This window comes from Arvicola amphibius, chromosome 14 (assembly GCF_903992535.2).
Source record: "Arvicola amphibius chromosome 14, mArvAmp1.2, whole genome shotgun sequence".
In the NCBI taxonomy this organism is placed as follows: domain Eukaryota; kingdom Metazoa; phylum Chordata; class Mammalia; order Rodentia; family Cricetidae; genus Arvicola; species Arvicola amphibius.
This window is the reverse complement of record NC_052060.1, coordinates 12,806,372-12,821,942: the sequence shown is the minus strand read 5'-3', so window position 1 is coordinate 12,821,942 and position 15,571 is coordinate 12,806,372. Positions and strand designations below refer to the sequence as shown.

The following is a 15,571-nucleotide window of genomic DNA, read 5'->3' as shown; positions in this document are numbered from 1 at the left end:
GTGGTTTGCCTTTTTTTTTTTTGGCAAGGACCGGATCCCCTTTCGCCCCCCTGGCAGAGTGGCTCCCTGGACACCATCGAATCCTAATGGGGTTCCGCAGGGTTTCTTCTGCACATGCGCAGTTCTTTGAAGCAAGATTCAATGCTTTCATCTTGACTATAAAGTGGTTCCAACAACTCCAGCTGAGGGAAAAGATAAGATACAAATTGGGCCCACGCTACACATATTTTTCAAGTCTTGCTAAGAAAGTAAAAAAAAAAAAAATGTTTGGGTGTATTTTGATCCACGGGTGGCATTTTCAAATGTGCAAAAACAAAAATGTCTTGGAAGAGATTTCTTGTTACTATAAAGTCGTCTTCCTCTTGCTTTTCAGTGGTGAGAGAAACCCTTCCACAACACTGTGAGATCCACACGGAGAGGACCAAAGGGGCTTAAAAGAGTACATTACACAGAACAGGAAACCCCGTAGCACCGATCTGAAAACACGAGACAGACTGGCGAGGAGATGCGGCATCTGGAGCTACGCACTACGGTACCAAAACCAAAAACTAGAAACCCAGGATGTTGGGTGCAAAGAGCTGACCAGAACTGCCGCCTGGAGGCAGTCATCTCCGTGACCGAGATCTTCCAACACACTCCAGGTCTGACTGGTTCCTGCAGGGAAACCGCAGAGTTCGGGTGCCGTCGCCTGTCCAATCACAGAGCATGAAGCAATGAGGAAAAGCCCACAGGGCTCCTCTGACCCGACCCTGCCACGGGCAACGTCTGCTGGGGGTCACCTCCCTTAGTCTATGGCTCCGGGATGAATGCTGAGTACAGGGGGCTCCAGGCAAGTCGGAGAGTAGTTGAGGTGCGGCTCCTTGATCCACAGCAGGGGCACCCCGTTCTTGCCCTCTGAGTTCTTGCTGGAGTTCCGGCTTTTGAAGCGCACGAGCAGAATGGTGATGATGAGGATGCCGAAGATGGGGAAGGGGTAGAAGAAGACAAAGTAGAAGAGCGCGTCGTTGGAGCAGATGAGCGACTGCAGGGTGGAACCTGGAAGGCAGCAAGAACTGTCAGGGGGGAGCCTGGACTCCAAGGAATTGCTTCCTGCTCCTGAGAGGTCACCTGCCCTATGGAGCTCGTCCACACACTCTCCTAGCCCTCCCCCTGCCTCCAGTGGCCGGGAGACTTTTCCCTGTTATGTCTCTCACAACACCCAGCCATTCGTTCCTCTTCAGTTCAAATGATACGGTGCTTCTATTTCTACTGGGAAAGTCATAGACTAAAGTTGACCTTATGGACCGTGAACTCCATGGTGTCTGGGGTGGCAGAGAAGCTGACCTCACTCATCCTCACTCCCCTTTGTGGTAAGCAGGTATCTAACACGTCCTTCTGCGCCCAGTTCTGCTGTAGACGCCTCTCTCGGGGAACCTAGCACACTCCCTGCCTGCCTCAAGGAGCAACTGTACGGGAAAGACACTTGCTTAACACTCTTCACTCAGTGTGGGCCATGGACAGTGTCCAGTGTCTGCCTGCACAGGGTGGGCTTACAGCAGACATGGTAGAGAATGGAGCAAAAGCCCTGACACCAGGCCAGGCTGCGCGGTAACTATTAGCCCTTGGCAGGCAGCCGGTCTCCCAGTGAGCCCTGTGTTCACGAAGCTTATTACAGGGATCCACAGAGCAGGCCTGACACTGGAGCACATCGGTTCAGGCTCTCTCCATTTCCCTTCCGCCGGACAGTTGCACACCAGCAGAACTAAGTCAGCACGCGCTTACACGTATGGTTTGCAATTCTATCAAGTTACTGGTGGCCAACCACTCTCAACCCATAAAAGCTTCAGTTTCACGTAACATGAGGTCAACAGGAAGTGATACGGGCAGAGATTTCCGAGCAGCCTGAACCTCAAATCAAGATGACAGAAGACAGGATGAGCAAACTGACTTGAAAAGAGGTTGAAAACTTGAGATTTCTTCGGTTTCTGAACTCTAAGCCGATTCTACTGGAGCAAACACCATGCTCAGCCTCATCTACTCTACAATACTCACCCCTAAGTAGCCTCCAGAATAAAAGTGACATGAGGGAAGGCATGATTGACATCGTCCCTTCTTCCCTCCCTCCTGTAGTCTGGAAACACTCACTAAGTCACTGCAGGCTGACTTGGCATTCTAATGTGTAACAAAGAAACACCAAGTAAGACACGCCGCGCAGTGAGATCGTACTGACTCAGGTAGAGGTCAGGTTGATCACACAAGCCATATGGTATGTCATCATTTTAATTCCTAGCCCTATTTTTTTGCATGGGTAACTAAGGGTCAGTCAGCAATGTGGGCTAGTGTATCAAATTCTTCCACATCTCAAACCCTACTAGTAAGTGCCCATCGCAGTGAGGAAAAGTACTAATTAACCCACAACCAAGCTCTGAATTTACTTTCCAGACACTGCATGGACAACAGGGACACCCCTCTTGTGTAACTGGGGAGACTCACTTGTGTCCAGAACCCGGATGCCAATGGGGGCTGACTCCTCCTCGGTTAGCCGGTACCATTCCTTCTGAGGGCTGGGCAGCCACTCTTCCACACGGCAGGAGTAGTTGCCTGTGTCGTGGGGGCTTGCCTCCAGCACAGTGAGCCGGTACAGCAGCGGTGAGAGTCTCTGGAAGCGCAGCCTGCCCTCCCAGGGGCTGCCTTCGGGACCAAAGACAGCATCAGGCCCCACACTTAGCAGGACCATCCTCTCTGTTGGGTCTTCACCGTCCTCTTCTTCTGATACCGCCTCCTCCTCTTGGTCCTCAATGCCAAGGCTGCCCCTTCTTCCTCCACCTTTAGTCCTTAGAGAATACCAGGCCACGGCAAAGCGGGAGTCCTGGCTTGATCGAGACAGGATGCTGCAGTCCAGCTGGAAAGCTGCCTTCTCAGACACGGTAGCATTGGGGACCACTGTGTCCACCTGCAGGGCGGCATCTGGGGAGGGACAAGAACAGAGAAGGGAAAAAAGGCTGATTCACTTCCCCAGGAAGGTGGCTCAGAGCTGAAAGGGCTTGCTACACAGACCCGAGTTCAAGCTGTCCCAGAACCCAAGTCAATAAGCCAGATGCCAAGGGTTTGCAGGAGAAGCGGGGGGGTAGGGCGGTGCTGATGCTGGGGAGACAGCTCTGTGGTTAAAAACACTTGATGCTCTTGTGGAGGACTGAGGCCCAATTTCTGGCAGCTATACAGTGGCCTACATCCATCCTTAACTACAGTTCCAGAAAACCTAATACCTTCTGTTGCCCTCTGTAGGTACCAGGCACATGTACACGCTCGCACGCACACACACACGCACTACTCAGACACATAGAATAAAAATTTTTAAGTCTAAAAATTTTTCTTGTATGGTATGGTGGCACACATCTTTAATCCCAGCACTTGGGAATCAACAGCAGGCAGATGCCTGTAAGTTCAAGGCCAGTCTGGTCTAAGAATTCCAAGACAGCCAGGGTTATATCGTGAGACCTTGTCTCACCACCTCCATGAGAAAATTAAATAAATGCATATATGAACAAGGGAAAGGGAGGGCAGGAGGGAGGAAAGATGGAGGGGAACTCTTGACTGTGTACGGGGTCTCGGGCTTAGGGGCCACACTGGGATCACGTCTGCGGCAGGACATAAACCTGCATCCACTCTGTTGGCTCTCATCAGCTGTGCGGAAATTCTCTTCAGGCTCATTTCTCTTGTTAGAGAAATCTTCCAGGAAGACTAGACATCATTCTAACTGGCAGGGACCTAGCTGGTTCTCCATAAATGTTTGTCTCCGCCCACTCCATGGGGGGCTTCCCCAGTGATTTGCCAAATGGGTAGGAGTTGGGGAAGTGTGTCCAGCTGCAGTTCTCTACACTTTACTTCCAAGCAGCAGCAGCAGCAGCAGCAGCAGCAGCAGCAGCAGCAGCAGCAGCAGCAGCAGCAGCAGCAGCAGCAGCAAAAGGAGCAGAACAGCCAACTATGTACACAGAAAAAGAAAACTCAGGGGGTTTCTCCTCCAGCAGGGACAAGCGCAGGTGAAGTCAACCACTGCCCTCCCCTGAGACAGATGGCACACAGCACAGCTGCTGACTCCAACGCCAGCTCACATCAGATGAGACACAAGGAAAGGAACCTGCAATGCTACAAGGACCGCGGGAGTGCACATCAAGATGCCCGGAAGATACAAGGCTAGGCGTTTACACTGACAGGTCGCAAGTTCAGTTCCATGCCATGTCCTCAAGGGATGGGTGACTCTTTGCTGATAAGGCTCAATGGTGCTGTGGTGCTACAGGAGGCACGGGGACGCTGCACATCTCAGTCTTAATTATGTGTTAAATGTAACAATAATTACACCCAGTAATTATATGCGTTTACACGCTTTGGAAATGGCAACAGGGACAAGAGGAACAGAAGGCCACATGGAAAAGTCATTAGTGCCAGTGGGGTAATTGGAAGCGAGAGTGGCGGCTGGAGGTCCTTGCTGCTTCCTGCTTAAAGAAGCCAGCCTTCCTGCTGAAAGCCCACCGGCACAGCTTCTGAACGCAGGGCCAGTGTTTCAAGGTTTCTGTCACACTAACCACCTGTTCTGATCTGAATGTATGCTTTAAAAGGAAAATAGTCTTATGACCTAGAATAATTAACTGCTGGCTTTTATTCTAATTAAGAAATCTAATCACCTGAGGAGAAAGCCGCATGTGCAAGTTCCCGTTCACAGGAAAAACAAGTTGAGAGAATTTAGAATACAGTGTACAATACAAATGTTCATATGCTTAGCTGCAAACCATTTCTTCCTTTCTTTAAAAAGGGATTTATTTATTTTTATTTTATGTGCATTGCTTGTGTGAGGCTGTTGGGTCCCCTGGAACTGGACTTACAGACAGCTGTGAGCTGCTGAGAATGGAACCTGGGTCCTCTGGAAGAGCAGCCAGTGCTGCTAATTGCTGAGCCATCTCTCCAGGCCCTGCAAATCATTTCTTAAGGACTGTGACAGTTACCCTTTACTTGACTGTATTTGGAATCACGTAGGAGACACCACCTTTGAGCATGTCTAGGAGGGCTTTTCCAGAGAGGGTCACCGAGAAGGGAAGACCCACCCACTCCAAATGTGGGCAGCACCACCCTACAGGCTGGGGACCTGGTGAGCAAAAGGAGGGAAGGGAGCAAGCCAGCTAAGCAGCAGCATCCACATCTCTCTGCTTCCTAAATGGATGTCACGTGATCAACTGCCTCATACTCGATGGCCCCCCATGATGGGCCCTGTCTGTCTTCCTCCCTTAAGTTCCTTCTTGTTGGGCATTTGGTCACAGAGATGAGATAAGTGCCTATACAAGCATCCAAAATATTCTTAACATGGAAACACGGAAGGCTAGGGGCCTTACCAGGTCGCATGACGGTGACGACTGTCTGCCCAGCTGTATCCTCAGCTCGTTTATACCACACACCACTGGGGCTGGGCAGCCACTCCTCCACTCGGCAGCTGTAGGTCCCACTGTCCTGGACCGCCACATTCTGGATGAAGAGCCTATACACGCCAGAAGAGGGGCTCTCTAGGTGCAGCCGCCCCTTCAGGTTATTTTTGGCGGCCTGTTCACCATAGTGGAAGGTGGCATCCCGGCTCAGGTGGGCCACTACTTCTCGCTCTGGGTGGTTGGGCTTCCACACAAACCACTCCACCATGAGCTGGGAGGTCATGCTGGTACGGTTCAGGACCATGCACTCCAGCTGGATCTGCCGGGTCTCCAGGATAGACAGGTTCCCCTGGGCTTGGCTGAGCTTCAGGCGGCTGTCTGAACAGGGAGAAAGAGACACGGTGATGTGACAGCAGGCAATGCACAGCACCCTCGAGAGGGCAGCTAAACAGGTGTCCCTGGAGCACAGGAGGGCATCCCATGCACATTTCTCAAACATGGCACTCTAAGTATGTTGGATCCCTGGCTGTGTGGGAGTCCAGGGCCCAGCAACAGCTGCCTCTGGTCCAGAACCCTTCCCTAAGAGGTTTCGAGGTTTGGGGGAGGAGAAATGAGCAAGAAAAGACTAACGACAGAGACTCCAAAGTGCGCAGTTGACAGAAGAGGCAGTTAGCAAGAGAAGGGGCAGGCGAGGGCAGAGTGACAGCCCCCTCCCAGCAGCGATAAACGTGAAGTTGAACCCAGGGCCCTGTACATGCTAAGTATGTACTGTAATACTGAAATATCACTGCGGTGGTATGAATGAGAATGGCCCCATAGTTTTATTTATTTGAATGTTTGGTTCCCAGTTGGTAGAACTATTTGAGAAGGAATAGGAGGTGAGTCCTTGCTGGAGGAGGTCTGTCACTGGGTGTGGGCTCTGAGGTTTTAAAAGGCTACACTGTTCTCATTCTCTCGCTCTCTCTCTCTCTCTCTCTCTCTCTCTCTCTCTCTCTCTCTCTCTCTCTCTCTCTCTCTCTCTCTCTCTCTCTCTCTCTCTCTCTGTGTGTGTGTGTGTGTGTGTGTCTGTCTCTGTCTCTCTCTGTCTCTGCCTGGGGTTTGTGGCTCAGATCAGATCAGATCAGCAGTAGTTGGGAGCCATGGCTCCAGCCCCATTCCCGCAGCCATGTTCCTCATCATGATGAACATAGACTCACCCTCTGAAACTGTAAGCCAGCCCCCAATCAAATGCTTTCTTTTATATGTTGCCTTGGTCATGGTGTCTCCTCTCAGCAGTAGAACAACAGCAGACAATCACCAACCCATGGAAAACTGTTTCACGAAGTTGCCCATGCTGGCCTTGAGCTTCTATAGCCTAGCAGGCCTTGAACTTGGGATCCTCCTGCCTCAGCTGTCTAAGAACCCAGGATTATAGGCCCACACCACCAGGCCTGTGCTAGCGAAAAACTTTTAAGTCTGACCACATGATATATGGACTATGCAGAGAGCCAGAACCATAAAGGAACTGGCAAGGAAAACCCAGTTTAATATGCACAGACAATGGGCCTCCAAATTGCTTCTTTTTCAAGGCGGAGAGAGAACAACATGACATCAGCACAGAAAAGATGGTACTGATGGGGCTGGGAGCTGTAAACAGCTGCAGAAAAGGCTTCCTTACATTGAAGAAGTGTACAAACCATGGCTCTTGCTGATAGCATCCCTGAAACTTCACAAAGGACCCTTATGAACCTCTCTATACCAGAAGATGCTAAACAAAAGAGCTTTGGGACCAGCATCCCAGAGTGACTTATAGAGAGGAGAGCCTGACTTGCTCACTCTCTATGCTTCAGTGTTGTCTAAATGTTTTGTATGGCATAGAAGATTGCTGTTGCAAATAAAAGGCTAAAAAACAAAATGGTTCTATTTTTAAACAGCTTGGCTAAAATATATGTATGAGATGTTAATGCTGGCACTATATCTGAGTTGCAAGACTATGATGCCTTCTATCGTGAGTCCCTGCAAAGGCTCAGTAATGTATGCTTGCTTATCAGGAGAAAAAGACAAGAAACGGAAAAAGATAGAGATGAGGATGCGAACCATAAAATCAACTGAAAAAGCAAAAACAGTCATAGTCAGCACCCTGTGAGCTTTCTGTACTGAGTTCACTGTAGAGAGACATCACTGGGCTTGCTGACGGGGATCCTTGTGACCCTTGGCACTGTCACTTAGCTCGACAGCAGCTTTAGGTAGGGAAACCCTTTCAATATATTTAGGACCCAAGAAGACCTGATGGAGGCGGGTCTTCTATCAATCTGTTGATTTCATTGGTTAATTAATAAAGAAAACTGCTTGGCCTAATAGGTTAGAAAATAGGTGGATGGAGTAGACAGAACAGGAAGAAGGAAGTGAGGTAGATGGCTCAGACAATTGCCCTGCCTCTGCAACCAGATGCGATGAAGCTCCAGCCCAAGATGGACGTATGCTAGAAACTAAATGGTAAGGCACCACGTCGTGGTGCTACACAGATTATTAGAAATGGGTTAAAGCAAGATGTGAGAATTAGACAATAAGAGGCTAGAAATAATGGGCCAGGCAGTATTTAAAAGAATACAGTTTCCGTGTAATTATTTTGGGTAAAGCTAGCTGGGTGGCAGGACGCAGCCCCGCAGCTCCATTCTACAAAGACCTTCCTGGCATCAAACGAAAGGAAGGAAAAAAGATTGGTGACTAGAAAAGAGACCTGGGAGGTGGGAATCAGAGGGGCAAAAATCATGTTATCCTAACAGAAACAAGGTAGGATGGAAGGCAGAGGCAGAGCAAGAACTCTGGCGGGGCCTGGTAGCAGCTGTCAATCAGGTCTCAGAAGGCCTGCCCTAGTGACACACTACAGCATAGCTGTAACCACAGCCACTTGGGAGGCAGAGGTAGGAGTGCAGCTTGAGTTCATAATGTGGTCCGGCAGGCAGACAGGACCCAGGACACAGTGACCCGATGGCCACAGAAAGCACCTCGCAGTTGGACTTCCTGCTTTATGCACCAGAGGAACAGTTGGCAGAGCATGCCACAGAGCTCCCCAGGCCCTAGTCTCTGCAGGAAAGCCACAGGCCTATGCGGGCCACACACTCCATTCTTACCTGGCTGCTTCACGGTGACCTCTGTGCGCCCCGAAACCTCCTCAGCCAGCTTGTACCAGGCGTAGTTGGGGCTCAGCAGCCATTCTTCCACGTGGCAGTAGTAGCTCCCGCTGTCGCTGACCTCGGCTCTCTGCACGGTGAGGCTGAACAGACCGCCTGACACATGCCTCTCGAACTGCAGCCGGCCTCGCAGGCCCTCCTCCTCGGCGTAGGTTCCGTACTCGAAGGCTGAGCTGTGCGTGGTTTTGAGGATGAGCTTGCCGTCTGCGTCCGAGGGCTTGTGGACGTACCACAGCACGGCGAAGTGGGAGTTCTGGCTGGTCTGGGACTTGACTGAGCAGTTCAGCTGAATAGGCCGGTTTTCCACCAGGGTGAGGGTTCTCTTGGACTTGCTCACCTGCAGCTTTGTCACTGTGAAGGGAAGAGGGCAACTTGGGACCGACCCAGCCACGGAAATGAGGCTCACTTCCCAAGCTCACTTCCAGGCTGGGAGACTGGGTCTGTCCAACAGGAAATATTCCATGAAGTAGCATCCTTCACCCAGTGTCAGCCACCCATCTACTGGTCTCCTGCCACCTCCTGTGCCCATTCTCCTTGCACCATTGCTCGCCCCCAGCCAAGATGCCAAACTGACAATAACTTGACCTTGCTTTAAAAGTTTACTGGCTCCCAACTGCCGGTAGAATCCATAGAAGAAAGTCACTTGGCCAGCACAAAGCCCCCTCAGAACTTGGCCCTTGCCTAACTGTCTTGACTCATCGCCTAGGACTCACCCCCCAGATTCCTCAGCTCCCCCAACTCACCCTTTGCCCTGAGCTCTGGCCACTCCCCCTGTTCTGTCTTTTCTGCCACCTCCCTGCCAGACTCTTCTTTCCATTCAATCTCTTGACCTTTTTGCCTCCCATCCCAACAGGCACGGTCTTTCCTCCTTTGCTGCCTTCTAATACCCAGGCTGTCCCTGCACCCCCCATCTCACCTCTCCCCTAGACCCCGAGATCCCAGGAACAGAGATCAAGCTTTTCCATTCAGACAGCTGGTATTCTCCAGCACCCACTGTCCCACTAGGGCTGTAAAAAGCTGAGGACCCCCCGAGAGTGGGACAGTCCCAGAATCACAGTGCTAACCGCTGGAGGAATTCCTCATTTCTGCACCCCAGAGCCTAGCAGTGTAGGCCTAGGAAAGCAAAGAGCCCTCCCTCGATGTTTGCTGGGATGCTGGAGATGTGGCAACCGACAGTTATGGGAGGCTTGATGAGAACAGCAATGGACAGAGCAGAGCGGGCACCAGCCTTGCTACCCTCACTATCGCAGTCCAAGGCAATAGGGGTGGCCAACTCCAGATGATGATAATAGGGGTGGCCAACTCCAGATGATGATAATAGGGGTGGCCAACTCCAGATATCCCTGCTCAACAAGGGAGACAAAGTTCACCCTTTAAGCGCCAAGAAGCCGAACTCTAGTCAAATGTATCTTAGGATGATAACTGGAGACTCTTCCCCTAGGAATCATTACACTTGTTTCTCCTTTTCCCCACCAACCTCCTTACTAAAACCGAAGAAATACAACAAAAACAAGAAAGGAGAGGGCAATTCTCTTAGTAGGCTGATCATGGAAGCAGGAGTCACCCCATTCCTGTCTTCACCCCTGGTTCTGGACCACTTTGCCAGTTGAGGGTGACAGGGTATGGTACAGGTCCCACAGCAGGGGGGACAGCCGGGGCCCCTGCCGACTGGCCAGGCCCATCTCCAGGCCACGCTGGGCAGCCGGTTTCCTTAAGGCCAGAGTCCTGCAGCTAGAATGAACAGAAACTGTCCGAGTGTGGGCTGGGCCCCTGGTTGTGACCCTGGGACTCTGTCCCGTGTGTTAAGGAAGGAGAGCTCTGACAGCCATAGACTGCTCCTCTGTGTGCCGGGTAACACACAGACAGGAGTTCAGGACAGATTTGAGGCTGTGGGGAAGGCATAGCAGGTCCCCACCCAGCGCCACTCCTACAGGAGCGCCTCTGAGGACCTGTCCCGTGTTGCCAAGGCGGACTTTCTCCTCATGAAGGACCTTTGAATTCACACACAGACCTCGGGCCATGAGCAACACCAAGATGGGTCACGGCCCCACTCTCTAGTGCCCTCTATCTTCTCCAGCCTTCCACTTTCGGGACACCCTGGGACTCCAGGAGACTGGGCTGGCATTCGCCTGCTGGACAACTTTTCCGAGCGGATGCCGGCAAGGCCTGAAACAACCTGTTCCCTTTCATCCCTTCCGACCCAATTCACCACATGCAAATGGTATCTCAATCAGTGCAGACGACACCACCTGAATTATCTGGTGTACGGCCAGATGAACTGGGTTATTCTGTGTGGAGTAGAAAGAGCTTTAAAATGTATTATTAATTGGGGCCAGATTATTTTTTGCAACTGTTACTAAGGAAACCTCAATTGCTATAGTAACCGCATATGTTAAACTGGAATCCTATGACTCAACTTCAAGTCAGTCACATGGTCAGAAAACCAGAAGCCAAGGAAGAGAAATATTTCAAAGCATTTCCAATTTTTCTTTTGTGCCATCCCGTGTCAAAATATTATGAAGTGTTGGGGAGCTTAAAAGAGGGGTACTTTTGAAATCTGGTGCATGTCTGGCAGATGGGCAGCAGGTCAGCTCTTACTCAAAGCTCTGCATTTCCTTCCACGTCTCAGGGGTAGGGAGGACACGTCCTGAAGCCCGGAGGAGTTAGGAGGCTCCACAGCTAATTAGGAAGCATTCACAGGCCTGTCTCAGCATTGCCTGGGGCAAGGTGCGGCTGCTAGCCTCCCCTCACCCCCCACCCCCACCCAGGACAGCCTTGACTTTTTAAGAGCTGGTGTTTTCATCTGCCAGCGAGAGCACCAGAAGTGTGCATCTAATTCACCTAGAGCACCCGGCAGATTAAATGCAGTAGCTACAGAGTCTAGTACCAGGCTGGGGGTACCCTGAACACTATGTAAGTTTTAGCTCTTCTCAACTCCCTTTTGGTTTCTATTTCTGGTCCCTAGATCAAAGCTCATAATTAAATGGGACACTAATATAATTGGCAACCGGACTTTTAAAAGTGCTGTACATATGGCCGTCAAGTTAGCTCAGAGGATAAAGGGGCACCTGCTGCCAAGTCTGGCAACCTGAGTTCAAACCCAAGGACGGAGAGAACTGGCTCCCATCAGTTGCCCTCTAACCTCCAAGGGTGTGTGCTATGCCACATACCTACTTCCTTCTCTCACTCCACGCCCCCACCCACCCCACAAAAAAATAAATCCTAAGTCTGGAGAGAAGAGCACTGACTGCTCTTCCAGGAGGCTGGGGTTCAATTCCCAGAACCCACAAGTAGGCTCACAACTATCTATAACTCCAGGTCCAGGGACTCAAACACCCTCTTCTGGCACCAGGCATACACATGGCACACAGACATACATGCAGGCAAAACAACTATATACATAAAACAATAATAAACAAAACATTCTAAGTGCTATGGACCAGCAGCATGAGATCAACTGGGGGGGGGGGGAGGTTCTTAGAAACAGACTCTGGGGCCCACTAAGTCAGCATCTCCATTTGAAGAAGACCCTTAACAGACTTGCCTTCAACCAGAGAAACAAACGCTGGGCTTGGCTGCTCAGCAAACAGACTTGGAGAACCAATGAATGCCTAGGCAAATGTAAAGACCCTCAGAAATGAGGCTTAGTTAATCCCCCAGTCAATCACCAGAAGAGAGAATGCAGTGGGAGGCCGGAGCAGAGTCAGAGAGGCCGATGGCGGTGGCCAGCCAGGATGGCGGTGGCTGGCTGTGCAGCACACTCACACAGCGGCACCCACCTTCCCAGCAGCTCCCACCATTCACAGGAATGCCCTTTCGTGTGGCAGCTTGACAGTTTCCACCCCAGGCTTGGGATCAAAGTCTGTCAGTGGAGGAAAGGCCGCTGAGCTAAGAGGAGCAGGGCTACATGGAGGAGGGGGAGTGAAAAGGTGGATGCAGCGGTAGAGAACGGCAGCTGCCCTCCTCCCCCCCCCCCCCCCCCCCCCGCCAACTTACCCATCCTCCAGATCGGTTTCATGCGTGTGTTGCCCAGGCAGATACACTTATTCCATCAGCAAACGACTCTCCTTAAACACAACCCTAGCTGCCTCACACCAAGGGCCATTTTGCAAAGGTCTTCTCTTTTTGCGCGTCTGGGCAAAGAACTATGACCCAATCATTACTAATCACATTAATAAATGGGTGATTAAATCAAAACCCAATTAATCTTTTGAAAGAGGAGCCATTAATTCTGACTGTGATGAAAGAGATAACCTTGCAGAACAGCTGCAATCTCTGAGCTGGGCTCTGAGAAACAAATGAGCAGGTGGTCAACAGGTGAAATCGAAAGGGACCGGGCACCAAAAGCAGGAGACAGGCCAACTTCTCTGCGTACTGATCAGGGAAGAGCCAGTGGCCGGGCATGGTGGACGCAGTTTGCGAGGTCAGTGCCAAGACTGTGGGGTCCCAGGACTGGTTCTTGACCCTACCCACCTATAGCTCTCAGAGAAGACTCAGAGGATAAGTAGCAAAGCTACCTGGGAACTTGTTAGATCCATACTGGGTCAGAAACCGGGGGAAGAGGGACACCCAGGGACCTGTGGGTTTGTGAGCCCACAGGCTCTTCCAGTGTATTCAAGTGTGAGAGGCCGCAGGTGTAGAGGTGTGGCAGATTCTGTGCGGGAAGCAAGGAGAGAGCAGAGGAAAGGTGAGGAGAGATGGGTAGAGAACAAAGATGAGGCGGGGAGACTCCGTTCTCTCCACAACATCTGACAGAAATGCCAGGGACAGAGGAGGCCAGTGGCTGGGGTAGGAGATGCTTCAAGTGCAAGGAAGCAGGTCACCCAGAAGACTAGGGGAGAAGGGAGAGCTCTGGGGTACCCCTCCCTCAGCATGCACAAACACATGCGAGCACACTCTGGGAAGCAAGCAGCAAAAGCAGCTGCCACTCATGAAGTTACTGCCATGCCTCAGTTCCTCTTCTCCCTCTGCATGGCCATGACCTCCCAAGCCCTAATAAGCTCTCCCTCAGACCAAGGAGGGCTTTCTAAGGAGCAAGCAGGGGAGTAGTCACTCCCAAGCCGATAGCCGTCCCTGGGACAACAGTTCTCCACAGGCAGACAAGTCCCCTGCTCCCCTGCCACAGACTCCTCATCTTCACAGGGACCTGGAGGCAAAAAGTCTTTTCATTGTTACACTGGTTTAGGGAGTGGGAGAAATTTAATGGCTCAAATTCTCTCCAGTGAAGCTCTGTCCCGTGTCCTCTGTGACTTTCAAATGGCATTCACAGGAGTGAGAATGCTGCCTTTGAGCTGAATCCTACGTGGCTTTTATAGTAAACACAGCACTCTTTTCTCCACATTTTTAATATGTAGGTCAACCAGGAGGGATCTTTATCTTCTTCAGTCGGCCCTTTTGTAGTGGCTGTCACTCTGCAGTTAAGAGTAGCATTCACAGCCCCTCTGGCCAGGACTGGGTCCCCTAGTCACTGTCTCCGAGTACTTATTTATGATGAGAGAGATGCATTTTGCTACAAAAACTTGAATATATGTATATATATATATATATATATATATATATATATATATATATATATACACAAACACACACACACACATTCTTCCTAGCCAGATGTGGTGGCACATACCTATAATTCTAGCATTTGGGAGGCTGAGGCAGGAGGATCATGAGCTGGAGGCCAACCAAACCAAACAAAGAGTACCACTGGGGGACCCTAACCCTGTTTAAAGGTTACATGATTAGAAATATTACACTGAACTTTATATAACTTCATTACAGGCCAGTAAAGACCAACTGTCACCTAACGGGTGCATGAGGGCTGGCGAGGTGGCTCAGAGATTACACGGACTGCTCTTGCAGAGGACTTTGGCTCAGTTCTCAGCACTGGTCAGGTGGCGACCACCTGTAACTCCAGCTCCAAGGGATCTGACGGCATCTTCTGGGTTATCCAAGTATCTGTGTCCCTATGTGCACACACAGAGAGACATATACATACACGCACACAATTAAAAAGAAAATCTTAAATGAAAGGGGTATATGGTCTACACATGACCAAATTCCTAATTCCCCAAGTTAGGGTGCTCTTCCTTAACAGGCTCATCTGGTGCTACCTCCTACCCTAAGCTCTTTACCAATATTAACTGTGTTCCTCGCTAGTCCTATCAAGTAAGTATTAGTCCCGATTTTACAAAGATGCTTTCTTAGCCACAGAGCCAGTGATCTGGTAGACATGGAATCCCACCCAGGTTGTGTGTTCATACTTTTAAAAAGTATGAACTGCCCCATCCCCACATGTCCTTTCTCTGTGCTGGCTAAGTCCACATCTGGAAGGTTTAAATGCCCTGCCTTCTCCTGTCTGTAACCTCTCCCAGACAGTCTGCTCTGGAGTCCTGTGTGACAACCACCTCTGCAGTCCCAGCAGGTGCTCAGACATGCCCACAGGGGTATGGAGGGGCGGAGCGAAGGGAAAGCAGCAAGAGTTGGGAGGTGAGGCAGCAAATTAGCAGAGAGCCTGGCACACCCACCCTGCCTGACCTGTCTGCAGACAGAGCAAGGGACCCTAACTAACTGACACCAGTAACAAGCGTCAGGTAGATACCAGCCGCCACAATGGCAACGAGGCTGAAGCGTGAATGGAGGCTGAGAACTCCTCTTGGGGATCTCACTCACGTGCCCTGCAGAGACAATAGGCAGGCAGAGGCTGCGTGGGCAGGGAGGAGGAGAACCAAGGCTGCCCTGGGAGAATGTCCTGACAAGGACAGCCATGTTCACAGATCCTGGACTCATACAGTCACAGAAAGGGCCCTCAGCTAGCCCAATCTGCCAGGTCAGCAATGAGAACACAGAGAAAACGGATTTGGCAGCAGGCAGAGGGCATTAAATATTCATCCACCTGCCCATCAGTCCGATCCCAGCAGCATGCACCCACTGACAAGCAGCCTTCTACCACCGGACGCTGTCCGCCTGGAGGCTTGTTTATTGCTTTGTCAATTTTAATGCACAATA

The 15,571-nt window shown here is 50.9% G+C and overlaps 1 protein-coding gene across 1 annotated transcript in view; it reads right to left on the bottom strand.

Moving 5' to 3' along the window:
- Nucleotides 1-349: 349 nt before the first annotated feature.
- The window catches only part of Igsf3 (immunoglobulin superfamily member 3), an 86,341-nt gene continuing 71,119 nt past the window's right edge, over nucleotides 350-15,571 (bottom strand). Inside the window, exons 8-11 of the mRNA XM_038311552.1 lie at nucleotides 8,507-8,917; nucleotides 5,364-5,771; nucleotides 2,473-2,946; nucleotides 350-1,035 (exon numbers count right to left, since the gene is read on the bottom strand). Of these exons, the coding sequence (XP_038167480.1) occupies nucleotides 785-1,035; nucleotides 2,473-2,946; nucleotides 5,364-5,771; nucleotides 8,507-8,917 (1,544 nt within the window). The 3' untranslated portion in view covers nucleotides 350-784. The remainder of the gene's footprint in view (nucleotides 1,036-2,472; nucleotides 2,947-5,363; nucleotides 5,772-8,506; nucleotides 8,918-15,571) is intronic.